Source organism: Rhinolophus ferrumequinum, chromosome 8 (assembly GCF_004115265.2).
Source record: "Rhinolophus ferrumequinum isolate MPI-CBG mRhiFer1 chromosome 8, mRhiFer1_v1.p, whole genome shotgun sequence".
Classification (NCBI taxonomy): Eukaryota; Metazoa; Chordata; class Mammalia; order Chiroptera; family Rhinolophidae; genus Rhinolophus; species Rhinolophus ferrumequinum.
In genome coordinates this window covers 47,203,855-47,224,869 of record NC_046291.1, presented here as the reverse complement: position 1 = coordinate 47,224,869, position 21,015 = coordinate 47,203,855, and the positions used below count along the sequence as shown (strand labels likewise).

General features: G+C 37.0%; 1 protein-coding gene and 1 pseudogene across 2 annotated transcripts in view; one reads left to right on the top strand and one right to left on the bottom strand.

Moving 5' to 3' along the window:
• TTN (titin) overlaps positions 1 to 21,015 on the bottom strand; it is a 271,719-nt gene that overhangs the window by 195,529 nt on the left and 55,175 nt on the right. The window contains exons 46-50 of one of the 2 annotated variants that reach the window (XM_033112268.1): positions 4,348 to 4,626; positions 2,013 to 2,576; positions 1,190 to 1,471; positions 807 to 1,085; positions 83 to 361 (exon numbers count right to left, since the gene is read on the bottom strand). In XM_033112268.1, the coding sequence (XP_032968159.1) occupies positions 83 to 361; positions 807 to 1,085; positions 1,190 to 1,471; positions 2,013 to 2,576; positions 4,348 to 4,626 (1,683 nt within the window). Of the gene's footprint in view, positions 1 to 82; positions 362 to 806; positions 1,086 to 1,189; positions 1,472 to 2,012; positions 2,577 to 4,347; positions 4,627 to 13,417; positions 20,164 to 21,015 lie in introns of those variants that run through there. The other variant, XM_033112266.1, reaches the window with a different exon arrangement.
• LOC117025915 (cysteine and glycine-rich protein 2-like) lies at positions 9,495 to 10,425 on the top strand (annotated as a pseudogene).

Sequence of the window (21,015 nt, the reverse complement as noted above, 5' to 3'; positions counted from 1 at the left end):
TAGTTAGAATTCCAAAATGCATATCAGCGTTTCATTTTTAAGTGGAAATGTGGATTCAGAGTTAAAATGTTCCTACACGAACCTTTAACTATTAATTCCCCAACAGATGTTTGGCTTCCAGCTTCGTTTTCAGCCAGGCATGTGTATTTGCCCCCCAGACTAATCTGAACATCAGGGATTATCAAGACCGCGACACCACTGGAAAAGCTCATTTTGATTTTTCCATCTTCTTTAATGATCTCTTGTCCTTTCATCCATGTGACAGAAATGGGTTCTGACCCTCTCACAGCAGCTTGTAAGGTAACAGTTTGTCCTGCTAGTGCAGTAAAATCATCTACTTTCTTTACAAAGGTTGGTGGTTCTAGTCAAAGAAAGAGAGCATACAAAGCTTATCAATTCCCAAACATTTTCAACACCATATATATTTGTGTTTTTATCTAGATGACATTTATCCTGCCCAATACTGCTATCCCATAGTATTGGTTAATTAGAAGAAGAAATAAAATTGAAGAAGAATTACAATTCTATCCAAGAGAAAGAAGCATAGAAGATATATGGTTATCCGCTGACAAAATGTCCTTTTATGTAATTCGCATTTGTTGTCAGAGATTAAATATTTACACTGGTCTCAGGATAAGATTGGATGAAGGTCACTGACTTTGTTTCCCCAGGTCCCAGGTCAAACCACAAGCAAAATGTATTTTTAAAGGTTAGGAGAAGAAGGGAAAGTACCAGTTTGCATTCCACGAGTTAAAAAAGCGATTTTGTCAATTTATTGAAGAGATGTCAGTTTTTCAAGCACTAACCTTTCAGCAAGTGTGTTGCACTGCAGCCACACTTCCCAACTTCATTAGCAACAACACATTCATATTCACCAACGTCTGCACTATTAAAAGAAAAGATCTCCAAAGACACCAGAGACTTCTGAGAAAACAACCTGTACTTTTTACTACTTCGAATTTGCTTCTTATCTTTGAACCAGCTAATTTCAAATGGTCCAGTGCCTGAGATTTCACACTGAAGAAGGGCATTTGTTCCTTTCACTATATCTGCAGGCTCAAGAGTTTTGATGAAAGAAGGTGGTTCTACAAAAGCATGAAAGCATAAGTTGTATAAGTCATGTGTTATGAGCAATTAAACAGAAAATCTTTTCTTGGTGAAACAATGGACGATAACTGAGCAAACAAACCTTTGATAACTATTTCAGCACTGCAGCTGTCACTGCCAACGTCATTCACTGCTTCACATGAGTAACTCCCACTGTCTTCAACTTTTACATCCGTAATATCAAGTATAGCCTCAGAATTGACAAAAGACATTCGGACTGTGTTACTCTCATTAAGTTCTTTGTTATTTTTAAACCAAGTAACCTGGATCACAGGTGAGCCTTTCAGCTTGCAATGGAGGCGTGCTGATTCACCTGGGAGCATTAAATAGGAGGGATCCACCTTCTTCACAAAGGATGGTGGCTCTACATGAAGTTACCAAGAAAAGAAAAAGGAAAAGACACCTGAAGCATAAACTCCACAAAAGATACGTAGGCACATACAACAAAAGGCACAACACACATAAAATAATCTGCATGACATTTCTGAAAAGGTCGTGGTGCTCTCAGTAACTTTCCATGTTTCCGTGATGCGAAACCACTTTCCCAGTGTCTTGATTTAAAAAATGAACAAAGAAACAAAACAAGCAAACTCTATTTACACAAAGAGCAATTTTATAAAAGAAGAACAGTTAAGGATCTCCTAGACACTTGAACTTCTTTAGAAGAAATTTTAAGCAAACTTCGTTAATGGCAGACAGTCTTAAAAGAACAAAAGTAAGTGATTTCTGAAGAAGATTAAAAAAATAAAATCAAACAATAACAGGATTTCCCCAAACCAAAAGGTTTGCTTGAATGAAATGATTTTAATAACAAACCTCACTGACCGTATTATTTGTCAAAAATATCACTACTGAGGCATCCTTTCAGAAAAGGAAGTGAAAAATAATATTCACACATTTCTTACCTCTGATAGTTACTGTCGCTGAAGAGGAGCTGCTTCCAGCCTCATTTGAAGCTGTGCAAACATAGGTTCCTGAATCTTTCAGTTTGGCCAGAGGAATCTCAAGTGATGCTATTTTATCCTCAAAATAGATCTTATAATCTTTCCCAGGTGGCAGCTTTTGCCCATCTTTATTCCATGTAATGGTGACTTTTCTGTCTTCATCTACGTGGCATTCAAGGTGGACCTTCTTATTGATAGCTGATTGCACAGGCTCCAATTCTTTAATGAAATGTGGTTTGTCGACAATGATCAACTCCGCTTGGCAGATGTCGGCTCCAAACTTGTTGGACGCCTTACAAGAGTAAACTCCTCTATCTTGAATAGTAAGATTTGAGAGTTCTAAAATGTGTTTGTTTTCTGCATCAGAAATCTTGCAGTTAGGGGAAGGTGACAGTGCAGCACCATCTTTCTGCCAAATGGTTTCAATCACAGGCGTCCCTGCCACTGTGCAGAGGAACTTGGCTGCCTTACCCACAAAAGTTGTAACTGACTTAGGTCTGGAGAGAAAGCTTGGTGGATATGCCTCTGTAAAAGAAATGTTCTCAGCATTACATTTTGTCCCCACCAAAGCTCTTGCTGTAATGATATATTTCAAGAAAGAGAAAAAAAATGAGTTATATCTTTAGATAGACATGAAACATTATTGAAAATAGTGTAATGTATTAATAAGATGAAAGAGTTGTTGCAGGAGAGGATGAAGGTGTTCTTTACAGAAGAGGCAGACAGTACTTTAAATGTCTCCATCAAAGGAAAGAACAAATGCTCCTTTGTTTAGCAACATTAACTCACTATTGTTAAAGATTTTTCTTTATTACTAGCTGATTAATTATTTTAATTATTTGATAAGTGATTCAGCTGATACTTTTATTCTGGCTGAGTAGAAGACTATGTAAGAAAGAGAAAGAAAATGTACTTGACGAGTAGGAACACTATGCGATAAAAAGTTTGAGCAGTTTTGTAAAGTCTCTCTAACCCTCATGTCACCCACCAGCAAAGTCTTCATGGCTCAACTCTGAATGCAACCCTAAGTCATTCCAAACTTGTCCAAACATTTAAGCAGTAATTTCCCACTTCCACTCTGCATTTTGAAACATGCCGTTAGGAATCTCTTTCTGATATTTTAAAAATTCCTCCTCCTTTCTCTCTCTTACTATTTGAAGCGCAGGTATTAGTCCCGTTGCTGAATTGGTCTCATTTGGGTAGACACATTTCCAAAAGTGTCATTAAGAATAAAGCCATGTATGTGATTGCGTGGAGACTCTTTGATCACAAAGTGAAAACCACTGGTTGGGTCACCATGGGCCTAGGTTTCAGATGGTCTGATATGTAAAAAATTTAAAGAGGCAAGGAAGCTACATGGAACCCTGGCTTTTTCAGGGCAAACAGATGTGTGGCATTTGTCTTTTCCCTTCATTCTCTCTTTGAAAAAGAAGACCAAGGGACTGTCCCACTCTGACATTAGTGCATGGCTTCTCTGAACAACATGGGTTATTCCTATCCCTGACCTTAAATCATAGTTTATAAGCACATTTTCCCTTGGGAAGAAAGTGAGAGAGAGAGAGAAAGAGAGAGAGCGAAAGAGAGAGAGAGCTAGTTTTTTTTTTTTTTTTTTTTTTTTAATGAGGAAATTCAAACACTTGCTGAGTGTTAACTACTGAAAAGTCATCCTGGGTGTCAATTAAGATATTGGGAACAGAGTATTTGTATAGTTGCTCTCATTTTTAAATTATTAATAAAGCTTGGGGTGATAATCCTAGTTTATAGTCCTTTGCTAGCTCCCTGTCTCATATTAAGATTTGTTTAACGTTAATCTTATGCTCTGGCTTTTCTCAGTTTATAATTCTGTTCTTAATTGGTTAAATGGTCTCAAATTATTAAATTCATTGGGATATCATTTATTTTTTAGTAGCACCAAACTGTCCTGAAATTTTTTACATTAAGGGCCAAGCCATTAGTAGTTTTCCAAGATATTTCCACCCAGCTGGTCATTGAAATAAGAAAAGAAGAAAATAAACAAAAACCCTCAAAACCAAACTTTCAGGAGCTGCTACTCATATGATTTCTTAACATTTGTCTCAAAGTAAGAAATTATTTTTATTTTCTCTTTAGCTGTTGTTAGAAATACGACTGTAAATAATGATTTCTAGTCCCACATAGTACCTAACGACCATGTTACCATCTTGGATACTGGTCTCTCCAGTTGCTAGGGCAAGCACTTCTTGAACCTGTATGAAAAACAAATTAGGCAACAATATGAAATGAGATGATAGCATCTGATTCAGTGTATGTCATTTACCTGTCACAGTTAGTGTGGCAGTACAGCTGACACTGCCATACTCATTGGAAGCTTTGCAGGTGTACTCGCCGCAGTCAACAACCTGGGTTCTCAGGATTTCCAGGCTGGAGATGTAATGTGAAGATCGAATGGAACACTTGTCACTCTCGTAAATTTCTCGGCCGGCTTTAAACCACTGGAATCGGACATTGGGGGCACTTTCTATCTCACAGGTGAATTTGGCTAGGTGGCCCAGAGCTACTTCAAGGGGCTCGATTCTCCTCTTGATCACTGGGGCAGCTGTAAAGGGAAGCAGAGTGCGTTAGCACACCTCCTTATCAGGCACAACACATTTTTCTTTTCCTTCTAACTTTTGTTTCCGTTAATGAAGTGAAACAGTTGAAATTGGTGAGAAGGACTGCAGCAGTTTAAGACAAGTGACTGGAAAATGAGAAAGACCATTGAAGGCAAAAGAAGACAATAAGCAGCTTTCAACATATGCAATCATTATTTTGCAGTGAATTGTGAAAAAAAAAATTAAAATGTGATGCTATTGGTTTCCATGCATAACATGTATCCTTTAAATATACCATGCTGACTAGGAACACTGAAAATAATGTGAAAAAACGTGATATATTGTATAAAGTGATAAGTGAAACAACGGCAAAAATGAAATAGAAACAAGAAACATAAGTGGACAATTAATCATGGTTATTTTGAATTTAGGGATGAGACGGGCAATTTTGGAGTGGCTAGGTGTTCACTGACAGCTTTTGATTACATGTTATTAAAGTATTTTCATATAAAAATAATCTAAAATGCATATGTATTGGTATTACGAAACATGAAAACATGTTTTATTTGAAAAGCAAATAGTAACGTAGATCTCCCATATTATCCAATATGGCGGTTTGGGAACAGAAGAATTAATAACCATGATGATGTCCGTGACTTCATTCTTACTCGAAATCAACTGCACTCTGGCAGTGGCAGATAAGTGGAAATTCAGTGATCAGACCTAAACACTACAACCCAGTGAATGTTAAAGCTGATCCATTTAATCCTTAAAATCCAACCTCTTTTGACTACAGTGAGTTTTGCCGAAGTTGCTTTTTTTCCGTTGTCATTCACAGCCTCACAGGTATACTGTCCTTGATGTTCTTCTGTATTTACTTTGCCGATAACTAACATGTATGTATTTTGATCTTGTAAACACTTGAACTTTTCATCTGAAGGCACCAGTTTACTCTCAAAATACCAAGTCACCTCTGTGGCATTTGTTATGGATGACGAGAATTTTACGACGTCTCCTTCCTCGGCAATAGTGTCCACCAAGGGCTGATGTATAACAGGACCATCCTCTTTGATGAAGCTGCCCTCAGCTTCCTGTATCTCTACACTACTAGCCTCCTCAGAACCGCTTTCAGAGGCCTTGTCTTTTTCCTCGGATGGTTTCCGTAACTCATCCTGTTTTTCATCAGAGATAGCAGCTATACCAACCCCATCAGGGACAGTTGTGGTATCCACAGCTTTGACCTGACTTTCTACATGAACATAACTGACCTCTTGTGTTGAGACAAAATATTTAGATTCGATTTCTGGTTCAGTGGTTGCTTCAACCATCTGTGAATCTGAAAAAGAATCCATTTCTTCCTGCAAGTCTATTTTGGCTCCTGTCTGAATTCTCGGATCCTCGGCTGTTAAGATCGTTCTCTCCTCACATATAATAGAGCACAAAGCATCCTTAAATTCAGTTTTCAAGTCAGCCATCTGAGGATCAATGCCTTCAATAGCGATGGTGAATTCTTCTGTTAGAGACTTCACTGAGGTAATAAGGTAGGTGCACATAACGCGTTTGGGCTCTTGAGTGAAGTTTATGGCCTTGACCTCCACCTTTTCAATGTTTCTTAACCACTCGGAGAAAAGACTCGTTTGCTCACTGGCCACTGCTGCTTGCAAAGCCCTACGGATCTGGGTTTTCAGGTTTAATCTTTGCTCTTCTGGACTACCAGGCAGCAAACTTTCCTTAGAAAGAATGTCACTTCCCTGCACTTCAGGCAAGCCCTTTATTGCCATGGGCTCTTTCTTACACTCAGTGATTTGGTTAGAGGGCATTGCCAAGTTGTCAGAATGCTCTTCCTTAAGCAGTACCTGCTTTTCCTCACATGCTAGTGGAAAACTTAAGGACTTGCCTTCCTCAGTCCTGTCCGCAAAATCTTGCCCTGTACTTTTCAGGTGATCCGCATTTTCCATCAAAATTGCACCTTCTTCTATGCACACGTGTTCTGAAAGGACCTGGGGCTCACAGTTTACCTCAGAGCCCACAATTTCAGGACCCTTGAAACTTTCTACATGTCCCTCTGCTAAGTGCTGACTCAGGATGAGAGCGCTTTGTGCCTCCTGCTTTGGAAGAGTCCCTATTTGCTCTTTGTCCACTGAAGATACTGTCTTTTCTTTTGGTAAAAGTACTTCTTTGGCCACAGATGCTAGAGGTTCTTCTGTTAAAGACTGTGGATAACTCCCGTCAGTTTCAGTTAATAAAGTTTTCAGAGGCTCAACTGTTAATGAACTAACTTCTTCTATGGAGATGGGATTTGGGAATATTTTTTCAGTATCTGATAGAACCGCCTGTGACACGGGCTCTTGAAGCATTAGAATATCTTCTTTGGGGAGGGTTTTCTGGGATTGGACAGCCTGCAGCTGTAAAATGGGAGGTGGTTCCTTGACAGGCTGAATAGGAAGAGTGCCACTGAAGGGAGGAAGCTCCCTGGTGCTTTCAGGAGTGGGCATATCCTGCTCAGCTTCTAAGGTAACTTGACTGTTCAGTTCATTTGTTTCAACAATATGCTCATGAGAAAGCTGTCGTTTTTCTTCTGCAACTACAGCAGCTTTCAAAATGGTGTCCTTTACGAAAGCGGCAATTTCCGGTTCTGACTCAAATGCCTCAACTGCAGGGCCCTTTAACGATACCTGTGGAAAATCTTTAGGCGCATCTGGTGTGGACTTTGCTTTGCAGGGGGCATTAGTCATGTCTGTGTCTTCCAGAACAGACAGCTCCGCAGCACAGGTGGACTCACCCCACACGTTCTCTGCTTTACAGACATAGAGGCCACTATCTTCCCTCTGAGGGTCATTGACGATGAATGTCCCAGAACCATCAGGATTATGAATGATAGTGTAATAAACATTGGTGCAAAGCTGCTTGTTGTCTTTGAACCACAAAACAGTGGGTGCAGGCTCTCCAATCACCATGTACTCAAAAATGGCAGGGAGTCCCTGAGCACAGCGAATTGGTTTTAACTCCTTAAGGAAGGAAGGAGGATAAGGACCTTCAAGCTTTTCCAGGTATTTCTCCACTGCTGATTCTGGTTCAGTCTCTTTGTGCTCCTTCCCTTTGGCATTTATTTTTATATAAGCACGACATACTGTCTGTCCGTACTCATTACTGGCAATACATGTATACTCTCCCTCATCCTCCAGTTTTGTGAACAGAATGATCAAGCTATGATCATTACCGTCAAAAACAAATTTGTAGTCAGCAGAAGGCATTAACATTACTCCATTAAAGAACCACTGAATTTTAGGCTTGGGAATGCCAGTGACAGTAACAGACAGTTTAGCCACATCCCCTAGGCTTATTTCAGCATTTGACACTTCTTTGATGAAAACTGGGGCACTGCCTTCCTTTTGGGAATTGAATTTAGTTGAATGAACTGGAGGTTCAGAAAAAAGTTCAAGTGTTTCATTTCTATTAGATAACTGAAGGTCAGAGCTAGAGGTTTGGTGTCCTTCTTCCTCAGCAGACAGAAGATAACTAGAAAACTCTGTATGGGGAAAAATGATGATTATTTTACTATCAATTTTATTCAACAGAAAAAATAAAAGTCAAAGAATTATACACCAACTGATGGTCTTCTGCTTTATTCCTGAAACCATTAGATTATCTTGAGCTTAACTTATCAAAAAGCACATTTCTAAATGTTTAACCTTAGTTTATTATATCACATTATATGATTATAAATACTGTACTAATGCAACTTTCAATCCACTTCACTAGTGTTAGAATTTATAAATTTTAAAGATGTTCTTACGAGTTTTCTTTTGTGATATAGCCCCAATTCTAAAGTTTGAGAAACTGCTGGCTAAATATTTATAATAAAGGAATCCAGGATTATGTAAATCAATTTCTAAAAAGATCCAGAATTATTTACATTTAGAATTTACTGAGTTTAAAAATGTCATTATCAAAATGGAGAGTGATTATTTCCAAAATAAAACATCTGTATTCTAGTTACTACTTATAAACTGAAGTCACTATTAAAAAATATGGGGCTATGAAAAGTAAGGACCTACAACTAAGATGACTCTACCCAGCAAAGCGATCATTTAGAATTGAAGGACAGATAAAGACCTTCCCAGACAAGAAAAAGCTAAAAGAGTTCATCACCACCAAACCAGTATTACAAGGAATGTTAGAGGGACCCCTTTAAGATGGGAGGGGGGTTAGGGCTGGATGAAAAGGGGAAGGGATTAAGAAGAACAAATTGGTTGTTACACAGTAGTCATGGGGATGTAGGGTGTAGCATAAGGAATATAGTCAATAATATTGTAATAACTAGGTATGGTGCCAGAGAGGTATTGGATCTATCAGGGTGATAGATGGGAATGTGTTGAGGTCAGGGTGAAAAAGGTGAAGGTATTAAGAAATATAAATTTGTAGTTACAAAATAGTCCTAGGGATGTAAAGCATAGGGATATAATCAATAATACAGTAATAAGCATATATAGTGCCAGGCGGTATTAGTTAGAGGGATCACTTACTAAATTTATATACATGTCTACCCACTATGCTATACACTTGAAACTAATATAAAATAATATTGAACGTCAAAAACTACAGGAATGTTTAATTTGAATTTGTAAGAGAAATACTGTTTTCAGTGACTAGAAATATAGGCCACCTTTTGCCTGTGTAAACTGCCACAGTATTTCAGCAAAGCTTTCAAAATATGACTGAAGTCAAATCAAGTTAGTCAAGAAAATGGGAAGATCAGAAATGAGAGAAAACATCTCCAACATGAAAAACTTGACTGTGGCTTCCTGACTCCCTTCATAGTCCACCCCCCTTAGCTCTGTCCATGGTGCGAAGGCCTGCCTCCAGAATCAAAATGCTCCTCTGGGGATGTGGGAACAAGTCTGGGGCCTGCAGCAGGACCCTGTATCATGAGGAAGAAGTATAGTGTGATGGGAGAAGTTTCCCCCACTGCTGCTTTCTGTGCATGGTTTGCAGGAAAAATTTAGATAGCACAAAAGTGACAATTCATGATAAAGAGATCTACTACAAATCCTGCTATGGAAAGAAGTATGGGCCAAAATGCTATGGTTATGGCCAGAATGCTGGCATGCTCACTATGGATCATGGCAAGAGATTGTTCAACCAGGCCATACATACTCAGAGAGTGTTCAACTTCACAGGCTTGCAACAAATCCAAATACAGTGGTACCTCGATTTTTTAACGTAATCCGTTCCGGAAGGCCGTTTGAGTTCTGAAACATTCGAAAATAGCCAACAGCTAGGCCTCAGGATCTTGCACTCAGCAGAAGCCGCATGACATGTTTGACTTCTGAGGCGTGTTTGAAAACTGAAGCATTTATTTCCAGGTTTACGGCATTCGTAAACCGAAATGTTCGTCAACGGAGACATTCAAAATCCGAGGTACTACTGTACTCATAAATTTGATCAGAAATATGGATGTGCTGAGAAGTGTTCCAGATGTGGGAATTCCGTTAATGCTGCTGAGAAGATCATTGGAATGACAAAGCCCTGCCACAAAAACTGTTTCCAATGTGCCAAGTGTGGGAAGAATCAAGAGCTCTGAGTGAGAAAGAAGGGGAAATCTATTGTAAAGGGTGCTATGCAAAGAACTTTGGGCCCAACGGATTGGCTATGACCAAGGAGCAGGAGTCCTTGTTCATGGTCAGTAAAGGTGTGCACCCAGAACCGAGTTCACACACTGAGAATCTCTACATAATTTGGGCACAGATAATCTAAAACTAAGCTACTGTGAAATTCTACCAGCACTTCAGTACTGTATGAGGTCAGACAATTAAGTCAGTGAACTTTCCACCATGTAAGTGCACAGTGGAAAGTTTGCGAACGTAATTGTCAGATGTTGTATGTTACCCTGTCCTTGGATAGGCTGGCGGAGCACCATATCCTTATCAGCATTTTCAACAACCATTTTCTTTTTTTTTCCCTTCACATTTTAAATAAAACTTCAGCTTGAACAAAGAAACTTGATTATATTTTATTGTACAAGAAATACCTATACACCATTAATAGAACAGAAAAACAAAGCAGTGAATAACAGACACTTTTTAAGCAATAGCATGGATGACAGGATGAAAGACTTGTCATTTGATAACAAAGAGCTAGGTTTCTCATTAAATCTGTTAGGTATGTAGAACAGCCCTGTTAATGGTTTTATTGCCTTATTAAGATGCAGCTTTATTATTTTAGTAGTCCACTCCACTTGGATCACATGGAATAGTCTTACGCTTTAATTCTTTTCTGTCCTAATGTATAAGCATTAGAAGGCAATATTCTAGTATCTATTTGCTATAAAAATAATGGTAAGACTTATCTGTAGCATATAGAATCCATACTCATTTATTATTTCAATTAGTAGCCATAAAATCACTGATTCATTTCATACACTAATTGTGGCCACTTAACTTCACATTTAATCTACAATGCATTACTCATGGCAGCTTTCCCTTTACTTAAACTGCCAAAACATCGGAAAAGGGAAAGAACATGAATGTAGTTCAATACTCCTACTCACTAATATCTTGAAATATTTTCCCTTACTTCTAAACATAATGTACCATAAAAAGATAGTTAATTGAATACAAATATGCTGAAACATGAAAAGTGTAATTAAGAATATACGGAGTATTAGCAGCTAATAATTATGTCTAAACTCTACTATGTGTAATACAATGAATTCTTTATTCAGCATCAGATAAATTAATATTTCAGGCTTTTAAGTTATGTACCATTGAATCGGAAAATTTAAAAAAATTCAATTTCATTATCTACAACAATTAATAAATAAGCCAAATGTGAGCAACGCTTACTTTTCTTTCATTCATTGTTATTCTGTATATCCTCAAGTATAATGCATTTAAGACTAACAGAATTCTAATAAGCAAAATCAAATAAAGCCCTCTTTCTTTTATGAATAAAAGTATATATTTTCAGCCCTTCCTGCAAATCCAATAAGGCACTAAAACTTTTTTCTTTTTTTTTTCCTTTCTTCCTCCTAAATATCTGAATTTCTAATTTACTTAAACCCCATTATGTGACTAAAAGAATAAATCCTTAAGTCCCCAAACTATAGAATTAATTTTATTTCAGGGATTTAGGATGTGATATACAGAGGGTGCCAAAAAAAATGTATACACATTTTAAGAAATGAAAAAAACTGTATTAAAATTGTAATAATGTATACCGATAACAAAAGATGAATACAAGCTATGCGTATACCTTTTTTTGGCACACACAGTATTATATTTATGATTATTATCACAGATATTCTGTACTCACTGGTTGAAACAGAAATGATTGTTCCACAATTGTGTATCTATCTTCATGAGTTAAATTGACATCACACAAGTAAAACAAAATTTTGGGGGTTGTGTGGAGGTGAGGGGTGGGATGGGGGTATAAGACTGACTGCTCTATGTTCTGCGCATATTCCCAACTGCTGTTTTAATTTGGAAGGCTTTTAGGGAATTTTCACTGTGGGAGTAAAAAGGTAATAGATGAAATAAACATCATAAATATAACTGTATATATAAATTCTTTTGAAAATTAAGTTTAAATGTTTAATTTTTTAGAATTAAAATTAATATGTTTAATACAATCATGATACTTAAAAATTATTCAGTGCAAGTGACAAATATAGCTATTAGATAACTGCGTAATTTAAGAGTTGGGGGAGGGAAGATTCATAATTTCATTACTATATTCTATTTTTTGTCTCACCATCTGTTGCAAAAGTAAAATTTATTCTAAATTATGTTCAGAAAAGTTATATGGGATGACACATAGAATTGAATGATCGCCTATACGGACTTTTGGTCCAACCCCTCATTTTCAGATTAAAAAAAAACCCTGAATTTTTCTATACTTATTACAACTTACATGAGAAGATTTATGTTGACATTGGTACATAGGTACAATGCTAAGGATTTTGTGAATGTATTATAATTCTAATTGTGAAAAACAAAAAAGTCACTTTAGAAACTTATATAAATCTTGAATTTGAATGCTTATTAATTTCCAATTAGTTTTAAAAATGAAATTCAGTGAAAATGATGGGAAAGCTTATTATCTTGTTATTTGTATATAATCTGAAATACAAATTACCATAATGTTTCCGTCTAAAAATGTTCCACTTCTTTTTTCTAAAGATTCTGAAATTGGACTGCAGTTTAAAATCTATATATAAACGTAACATGGTAGCTTCTTTTTTCCCCAGGCAAATATTAAATTAATGATGCATCTCGGACTTGATGCTGTCTCGAAAATTGAGAAAATGAGGTATTTCCAAAAGTGGAAAGATCTTTATTTGCACATTATGCAAATGTCCAGATGAACTCTATCCAAACAGAGAGCACCACTGGTCCCTTCAATACCAGCAAGAGTTAAAACACTAAGAGAGATATTAATATAAAAATATGTTAAAAAGACCCCCCAAAATATATTAAGATCGCAATATCAAACGGATATAGCGTTAGTTACCAGTTGGGCAAAACTGGTTTCTGTTGTTTGTTTTGTCTATTCTAGGTTCAAGTAAATAAGCATAGATTCAGCTGCAAAAGGGTTATAATTTCAAAAAGGACTTATACTCAGAGCACAGAGGAGATTTTCCCTTACCAGTTTGTCTCTGTGGTCATCTGACATGGTCTTCCATTTTACCTTTTACTTTACATACATAGCTTGTCTGCTAAAAGAATGCATTCAGCTGAAACACTTTGAGGAAGAGGAATGAGAGTAAAGTAGAAATACAAACAATTAGGTAGCCAAAGAGATATTTAATTGTGCTTGATTTTTCACAGCATCATTAACACAAGTGATGATTCCACAGTTTAGACAACAGAATATTTACATGTATTACAAACGTGAGATGTCTACATGGAGAAACTGTTTTCCCAAGGGTCTTCAATGTAATATGTTCAAAAAGAATTGACATACTTGGAAATTTATTAGATCTACATAATTTGGAAAATATGAAAGCACTCAAATCAATTGTAATAATTATTGAGGCATTAAAACATTGTACAAGAAACTTTAAATTAGGGTGAGTGCTGCACAGGTCTCGGCCATTCCTGATTTGTTTGTAGCTACACACCTGTATTCACCTTCGTCATCTTTTACCAAGTTTTTTATGAATAAGTTGTGGAATCCTATGCCACTTTCCTCAGCACTGAACCTTGCTCCTTGCATCAATTTCCCATCTTTGTACCAGTAAACTGTGGGTCTTGGAGAACCACGAACTAAACACTGGAAATAAGCTGTTGTGCCTAATGGTGCGTAACAGTCAGAAACACCTTTGATAAACCTGGGAGGCCCTTCCACTACCTGAAAGTCAAAAAAGCTGTCTGAGTATTTGCTCTTTAAGACTAATTCTTCACTCAAACTGCTTAAAGTCACTTTACTTTTCTTTGGTACCATAGCAACTGCTGTGGAATCTCCCATGGTGAGAAATCCCCGACAGATAGCCTCTCCTACACAATTCACAGCTCTGCACCTGTATGTTGCACTATCAGAAAGACAGACATTTCGAATTTTAAGGATGTGAGTTCTGTTCTCCTCACTAATCACATATTTAACATTATCTGGCTCAATACACATATATTCTTTATACCATTTAACTTCGGGACTAGGGATGCCTATGACTGAACATTTGAACACAGCATCTGAATTTTCTGGTACTTTAAAATCACAAATAGGCATTATAAAGCGAGGAGGCATTTCAAATACTTCTAAATCAATTTTTAAATCTTTGTCTTCTTCTCCCCTCGACGCCATATTTGGATCTGCTAAATTCAATGGAAGAACATCTAGACTCACAATCATACTTTTATGATCGGGAGTAAATTCAGGAACTGTGACTATTTTCACTTGCTTCTCAAATTCTTTGACATCTTTTTCACTTAATTCAACTTCCAAGACAATTTCTTGAGGAGAAGGTGTTCTTGATGAGGAAGTATTTTCCAAATCAAACTCCATGACATGCTGATGTGTTACTGGAGGTGGGAGTGCCACTGCTCTTTCTTTTTGGGGTACTATGTCTACATTCGCAAAGCTCTTCGCTTCCCCTATGATGTTTACAGCATGGCACATGTACTCTCCCCCATCTCTTTTTTGAATGTTAGAAATTTCCAAAGAGCACACATTACCCACCCTTTCTATTTTGATTCTTTCATCTGGCTCTAGCAAAGATTTATTTCTATACCATTTCACACCAGGAACTGGAATGCCCTCAACTTCAACAATGAAGCCTAATGTTGTATTTTCATATATCTTCCTTTTGGTCAGAGGTTCAATAAAAGATGGAGGCATTTCATTGTCTTTTGGTTCGATGGCTTCATTGGGTGTGCCAAATGAATCAGAACGCCAGATTTCATAAGCTGAATTTCTTTCTCCTGTAGGTGTATGAAAATGCTCATTTGGCGTACTGTCCTCCCTTTCTATTTTTGATGGGTACCTTTTAACACTGGGGTTTGGTCCTCTTCTTTCAACTATCTCTTCTCCTAAAGGTGTAGAATATCTCTCTAGAGTCTCCCCTGGGGGTGTGGAATATCTCTCTAGAGTCTCCCCTGGAGGTGTAGAGTATCTCTCTAGAGTCTCCCCTGGGGGTGTGGAATATCTCTCTAGAGTCTCTCCTGGGGGTGTGGAATATCTCTCTAGAGTCTCCCCTGGGGGTGTGGAATATCTCTCTAGAGTCTCCCCTGGGGGTGTGGAATATCTTTCTTCTATCTCGCCTTCAGAAGGTGTTGAGTATCTTTCAACAGCTTCCTCTAAATGTGCAATTCTTTGAACAGTCTCACCTCCTGAAATTGTTGAAGATTGGTTAGCTGTATCTAATAGAGTAAAATATAAATCAGGAGACTTTGGAGTTTCAAAATGTTCAACAGAGGATGGTGGTGTATAAAATTGATCTAACTCAGAGATTTCTTCGCTGGTTGTACTGCCCACATCAATTGAAATATCAGATTCAGGAGATAATGGGCGGCCTACTGATTCCTGTTGTTGATTGTAATATTCATACACAGTGTTGAAAGTTACTTCTTCAACCTCCATAGATGTGATTGATTCACTCTGGACAAGTTTTGCCTTGTCTTTTGTGTCTTTAGTTTCTGGAACTTCATGCTTTCCAGCAGCAAGTAAATATTGTGTTAGGGAGAACTCAGATTCCATTGCTTCCATTGTAGGTGCCTCGTCCAATTTAGGAAGGTTTTCAGAAAAACAAGTTTCTATCTTTTCTCCTTTAGTAGTAAAGAAAGGAGTTTCATTTTGAACTTGAACTTCTTCATAACATTTTTCTTCTTCAGAAACATCAATGTTTTCATTTATCTGTTCATTTAGAGTCTGCTGTTCGTCGGTCATCAAGAATGGAAAGCACTGGCATGGGGTGAGTTTCCTGTGGAGTGTGTCTGCCTCCTGAGCGTCACCTTTGTGGTCTCTCAAAATTCCAGTAGCAAAACCCTGTGTCCCTCCATCCTGTTTTTGAAATGATACCAACTCAGGTTCCAACATGTGTTCTTTCTCCATTTCACAAACCTCTAAAAACTTTTCCTCACTGGCTGCTTTTTTCAAAAGTGAAATGAAACTTTGATCTCCATTTTCTAAAGAACGTTTTTTCTCAGAAGGAGCAGTTTCTCCTACATCTGCATCTACAGATGAGGTTTGTAGTAGGGCACTTGATTCACTATGGATTTCTTCAGGAAAGAGTTTAAGAGAACGATCAATGTTTACAGTTTCCAGAGTTTGTTCCTGTTGGACTTCTTTTTCCAAATAAAAGGTCTTTTCATCAATACAACTTTTCTCCATCACAGACCTACTTGAAAACTCCTGACTGGATGAGATTTCTTGATTGGTAAATACGTTGTTTTGCACACTTTGAGAGGTATTCTGTGTATCAGATTCTAATATTTCAGGACTAGGAATTTCTTCTTGATAAGGCATTTTCTGCTGTTGCCTAGTTTCTGGCCCACTGAACTCCTTAGCTGGATCTCCCATATGAGAATACATTTGTTTTAGATCAAATACAATGTTCTCAGCATACTCAGTTGATTCAGAAGCAGGAGGTTGGATTTTAAAATAAGCATCTTCTGGTTGATCACTATCTAATTCTTGGAATTTTAAATCTGGATTTTCTATTTGAGAGTGAAATTGCTTTAGGTCAAATATAATAGGCGCTTCTTGTTCAGCCCTTTCAGAAATTGTAGATTGCTTTATAAAACCTATGTCTTTCTGTTGTTCCCTCTCTTGTACTTCACATTCCTTGTGAGTTTGAGAAGAAAGCAACTTTAAATTCATTATGATGTTAGATGAAGCTGGTTCAATGTTTGGAGACATTTTCTCTGCCTGATACATGTTCTCCTTTAGGTTACTTGATCTTGATTCTCTTTGATTTAGTGGAAAGTCAATGTCATCAGACTTCTTTAGAGGAGTATTAACAAATGATTTCCTGGTAGGTCTTTTTTCTAGAACTTCTTTTTCTACATGTTGTAACTTTTCAAATTCAATGATTCTATGCTTCACCTTTCTTCTTGGGTAGTATCTCTCTTCACCAAGGGGTTCTTCATATACAATGAAAGCTGAGTCTTTTGTGTCGTAACTATCAAAAGTTTTCTCAGAGTGGATATTTGAGAAATGGTCACTTTGGGAATATTCTTGTACATTTACCCTTTCTGGTTCACCAAGTTTTCCAAAATCATTTCTGACCTCTTTTCTAATTTTAATGTCACTGAAATCAACAAATGGATAAAGAGTACCTTCTGCTTGGTGCAGCTTTGATTTTTCATTTACACGTCCTTCTTTCCCTTCATCCTGACATTGTATATATTCAGCCCTGATAGGCCTGTTGGTTTTTATGGACCTAGAAGCCACCTGCATAAATCTAGGTAGTTTTTCTCTAGAAGATGTGCAATGAACATGACCTTTCTGGGGTATCTGCTCAGTTGTCTCAAGGTTTTGAAAATATTCCCTTATACAATATTCTTTCACATAAGATTCGGAAGTAAAAGGACCAGTGGGATAATCATAAAAATGTGCCCTTATAGATTCTCCCTGAATTTGTTGATCTTTGGAATACTTTTCATAAATTCCACCAATATTTTCTACTTGACTATATTCCCCATGAGTGACAGGTTCCACTATTAGATCTGAAACACTCTCAACTATTCCTGAATTGTTTTCAGCAACACATTTATATTTTCCAGAATCTTGAGGATTAACACCGTTAACATATAATCTGTGGCTACAATCAACTTCTTCAAACTGAAACTTTTGGTTCTGCTTTAAAAGGACTCCATTTTGAAACCATGTTACAATTGGCTTAGGCTCACCAGATAGTAAACATTCAAGTATAATGAAATCCCCTTCTCTACACCTGGAATGCTTTGGCATTTCTTTTAATATTTTTGGCGGCTCATTAGTAATATCAGATGAAAATATAAATTTGTGTTTTGGTGACTGAGTAGCCTCATTTCGAGGAGTTGCTTTAGGTTCCAACTCTTCAAACTGAAACAATTCTCTTGACTCTTTATCCTGTTCTGGGGTAGGAGTTGCTGCTGTTATCTGAATTTCAACAGGAAAGGAAAGCAATTCTGTATCTGCAGAGGGAGGAACTGGTGGGTTAGTTTGTAACATAGGGAGATTTGCGTGGCCTTCTTGCCTCAAAGATGGATAAATGTCTTCTGCTTGGTCAAACACCAATGCCAGCTCTTCTTCCTCATCAGTGTAGTCATGCAACATTGGGACTTTGTGTACTTTGCTACCATGCCATTGTTTTGCTTTCACTTTTAGTATACCAGTTGTTTTTACTGCTCCATATTGGTTAAACAGCACACAGGTAATAGAACCTTCGTCTTGAAGAAGAACAGAAGAAAAAGTTAATGTTGAATAGTTTTCAGAGGTATGAATGATAAAGCCTCGATTATGTGGGATTGGTATATCATTGTTATACCACGTCACTATGGGTTGGGGATATCCTTGAAAATGACACACAAACTTACAACTGTCACCTTCATAAACTTCTTGAGATTCAATTTCTTGAAGAAATGAAGGTGGGCAACGTTGCAGACGTTTTTGGAAAGTATTTTCAAAAAATCTTGCATTTTTTTCTTCCTGTTCAGTTTTGAATTCATCAACTCTTGTAGAAGTAGAGTGTTGTAATTCTCTCAAATCATCCTTTCTTGTTCTTTCACTATCTGTTTCTTCATTTCCTTTAATATTTGTAAATGTACCAAAAGATTCACTGGCACGTGGTATAATAACTTGAGATACCTCTGCAGGAGTCTCATATGTTTCCTTGTTCTTCCGTACATTAGTGATACATTCTGATGACGCTGCAATTTCAGTTTTGGTCATAATTTCTTCAAGTTGTCCTCTTGCTTGGGTAGTCTCATTTGCTAGAATCCTACTATATAAATGGTCTTTTGGTAGACTTTCTCTTAGAAATGCTTCTTGGCTCATTCTTATTTCAGTCTTGGGAATTTCCTCATCAATAGTAGTTTGAAAGCTTGTGGGAAAATTTCCAGAATCTATATTTTGATCCATTTGATTAGGAAAGGCATGTGGATTTTGGACAATACCCTCAGTTGAATGAGCTACCTTACCCCTATTTTCAGGTAGATCACATAGAGACCTGCTTTTTATTTCCTCTCTAGAGAACACAATATCTTTATCACTAGTTTCACTTCTTAAAGTTCTTGAGCTTAGTTCAGATGACATATCTAAAGCAGACAATTTTTTTTTCTCCATTAACATTTTTCGAGCCTCCCGTAAACGTTGTAACTTCATTTTGGTCTCCTCATCCAGGAACTTTTCACCTATATTAAGCCATCCTCTTAAGTCAGATTTACTTTCTAAATACTCTTCATCATACATCAAATCTGTTTTCTTGCCAGGACTTACTGTCTTAAAGTGTATAGTTCGCATCATTCCCTTTTGTTCCACATCCTGTTTTTTGTTAAAGGGAGAGCCAGTAAACCTCAGGTCAACCTTTATCCTGTCTTCTTTCCTTTCAACTAAAGTCTCCACGTTTTCATTTGTCTGTTCTGCCCTTTTCAGAAATTCTAAATATTTCTCATCTTGCCCTTTTTGGATAACAAGCAATGATGCAGTTGATTCAGCAGACCCTTCACTGTTAATTGCTAATAATCTATAAATTCCAGAATCTCTGCCTTGGACCCTTTTGATCTCTAAGCTGGAAGAGTGCTCATGTAAATCACTCTCAGTTTTTATAACCCGTCGAAAACCTGTTGGGATAGGCCGATTGTTATGAAACCAAGTCATTTCTGGAGTTGGACAGGCAATTAAACTACAGGTAAAAACAGCAGGTTCACCCTCTAAAACATATTTAAACATAAGTTTTTGGGTAAAAGAAGGCTTGAAATAGTCAGGCCAGGAGCTTGTAGATAATATTCTACTTGCATATCTTTTAGCAGCCACGGAGCTTTGGTCTATGTCTTCAGAATCTGAAAAGGCATCACGTGTATCTCTTTCTGAATGTTCAGATTCCCCCTCAGAGAATAATTCTGTAAAAAAATTAAATTATAAAGCATTTTACTATTTTCCACAGTATTTGAAAAAGTTGAAAATAAATGAAATTGCAAAATCAGAAATGAAATAAAATGCATGCTACAGATTCTCACAAATCCATAAAAAGTTTCACTCACCATATTTGTTCGAATAAACGCAACACCATGCTCTGTTTAAAAGATTCTGACACGAAAATCGTTCGTTGTCTGGTCTTTTCTTCAAACTGTTGAAATTTCTTCTTGAACAAGCAAAAATGCATTTCAAAATAACATGTTCCTGTGCATATTTGTTTTGAGAGCAGGAAGGCTTTGTTCCTTTGATGGCTAAGAGGAAAGTCTTACCTGACTTGCAGAGAGTGGAATAAACGCCCTTTCTGGTCCTTTTGATTGTAGATTAAATTATTATATTTTTGTAATTAACTATTTTAAATATATATACAAGAACTATAGCCGTAAATAATTAGATAAAATAAAATGAGAAGGCGTTTATTCGAACTAATACAGCCATAAAGTCACAATGTTATGCAAAGAAAAGCAGGCAATAAGGATCCCATAAGGCAGCTATCTGCAAGCCAGTGTAAGAGACATATCCATGTTAAAATGATATATGTGCATGAAGTGTAAACCAGAATGGGAATGTAACATTTCCACACACCCTAAATAAAGTAGCATTTCAATGATAATTCATTCATGACATCTCATTCTGAGAATGACAGCTAGGTTATTGTCTATTATTCAATTTAATTCACTGACTTTGAAAACAAACTTCTACTACATGATTTCATGCATTCAGTATACCAACGTTATCTAATACCCACTTTTGAAAATGACTGCAAACATGAAGTTGAA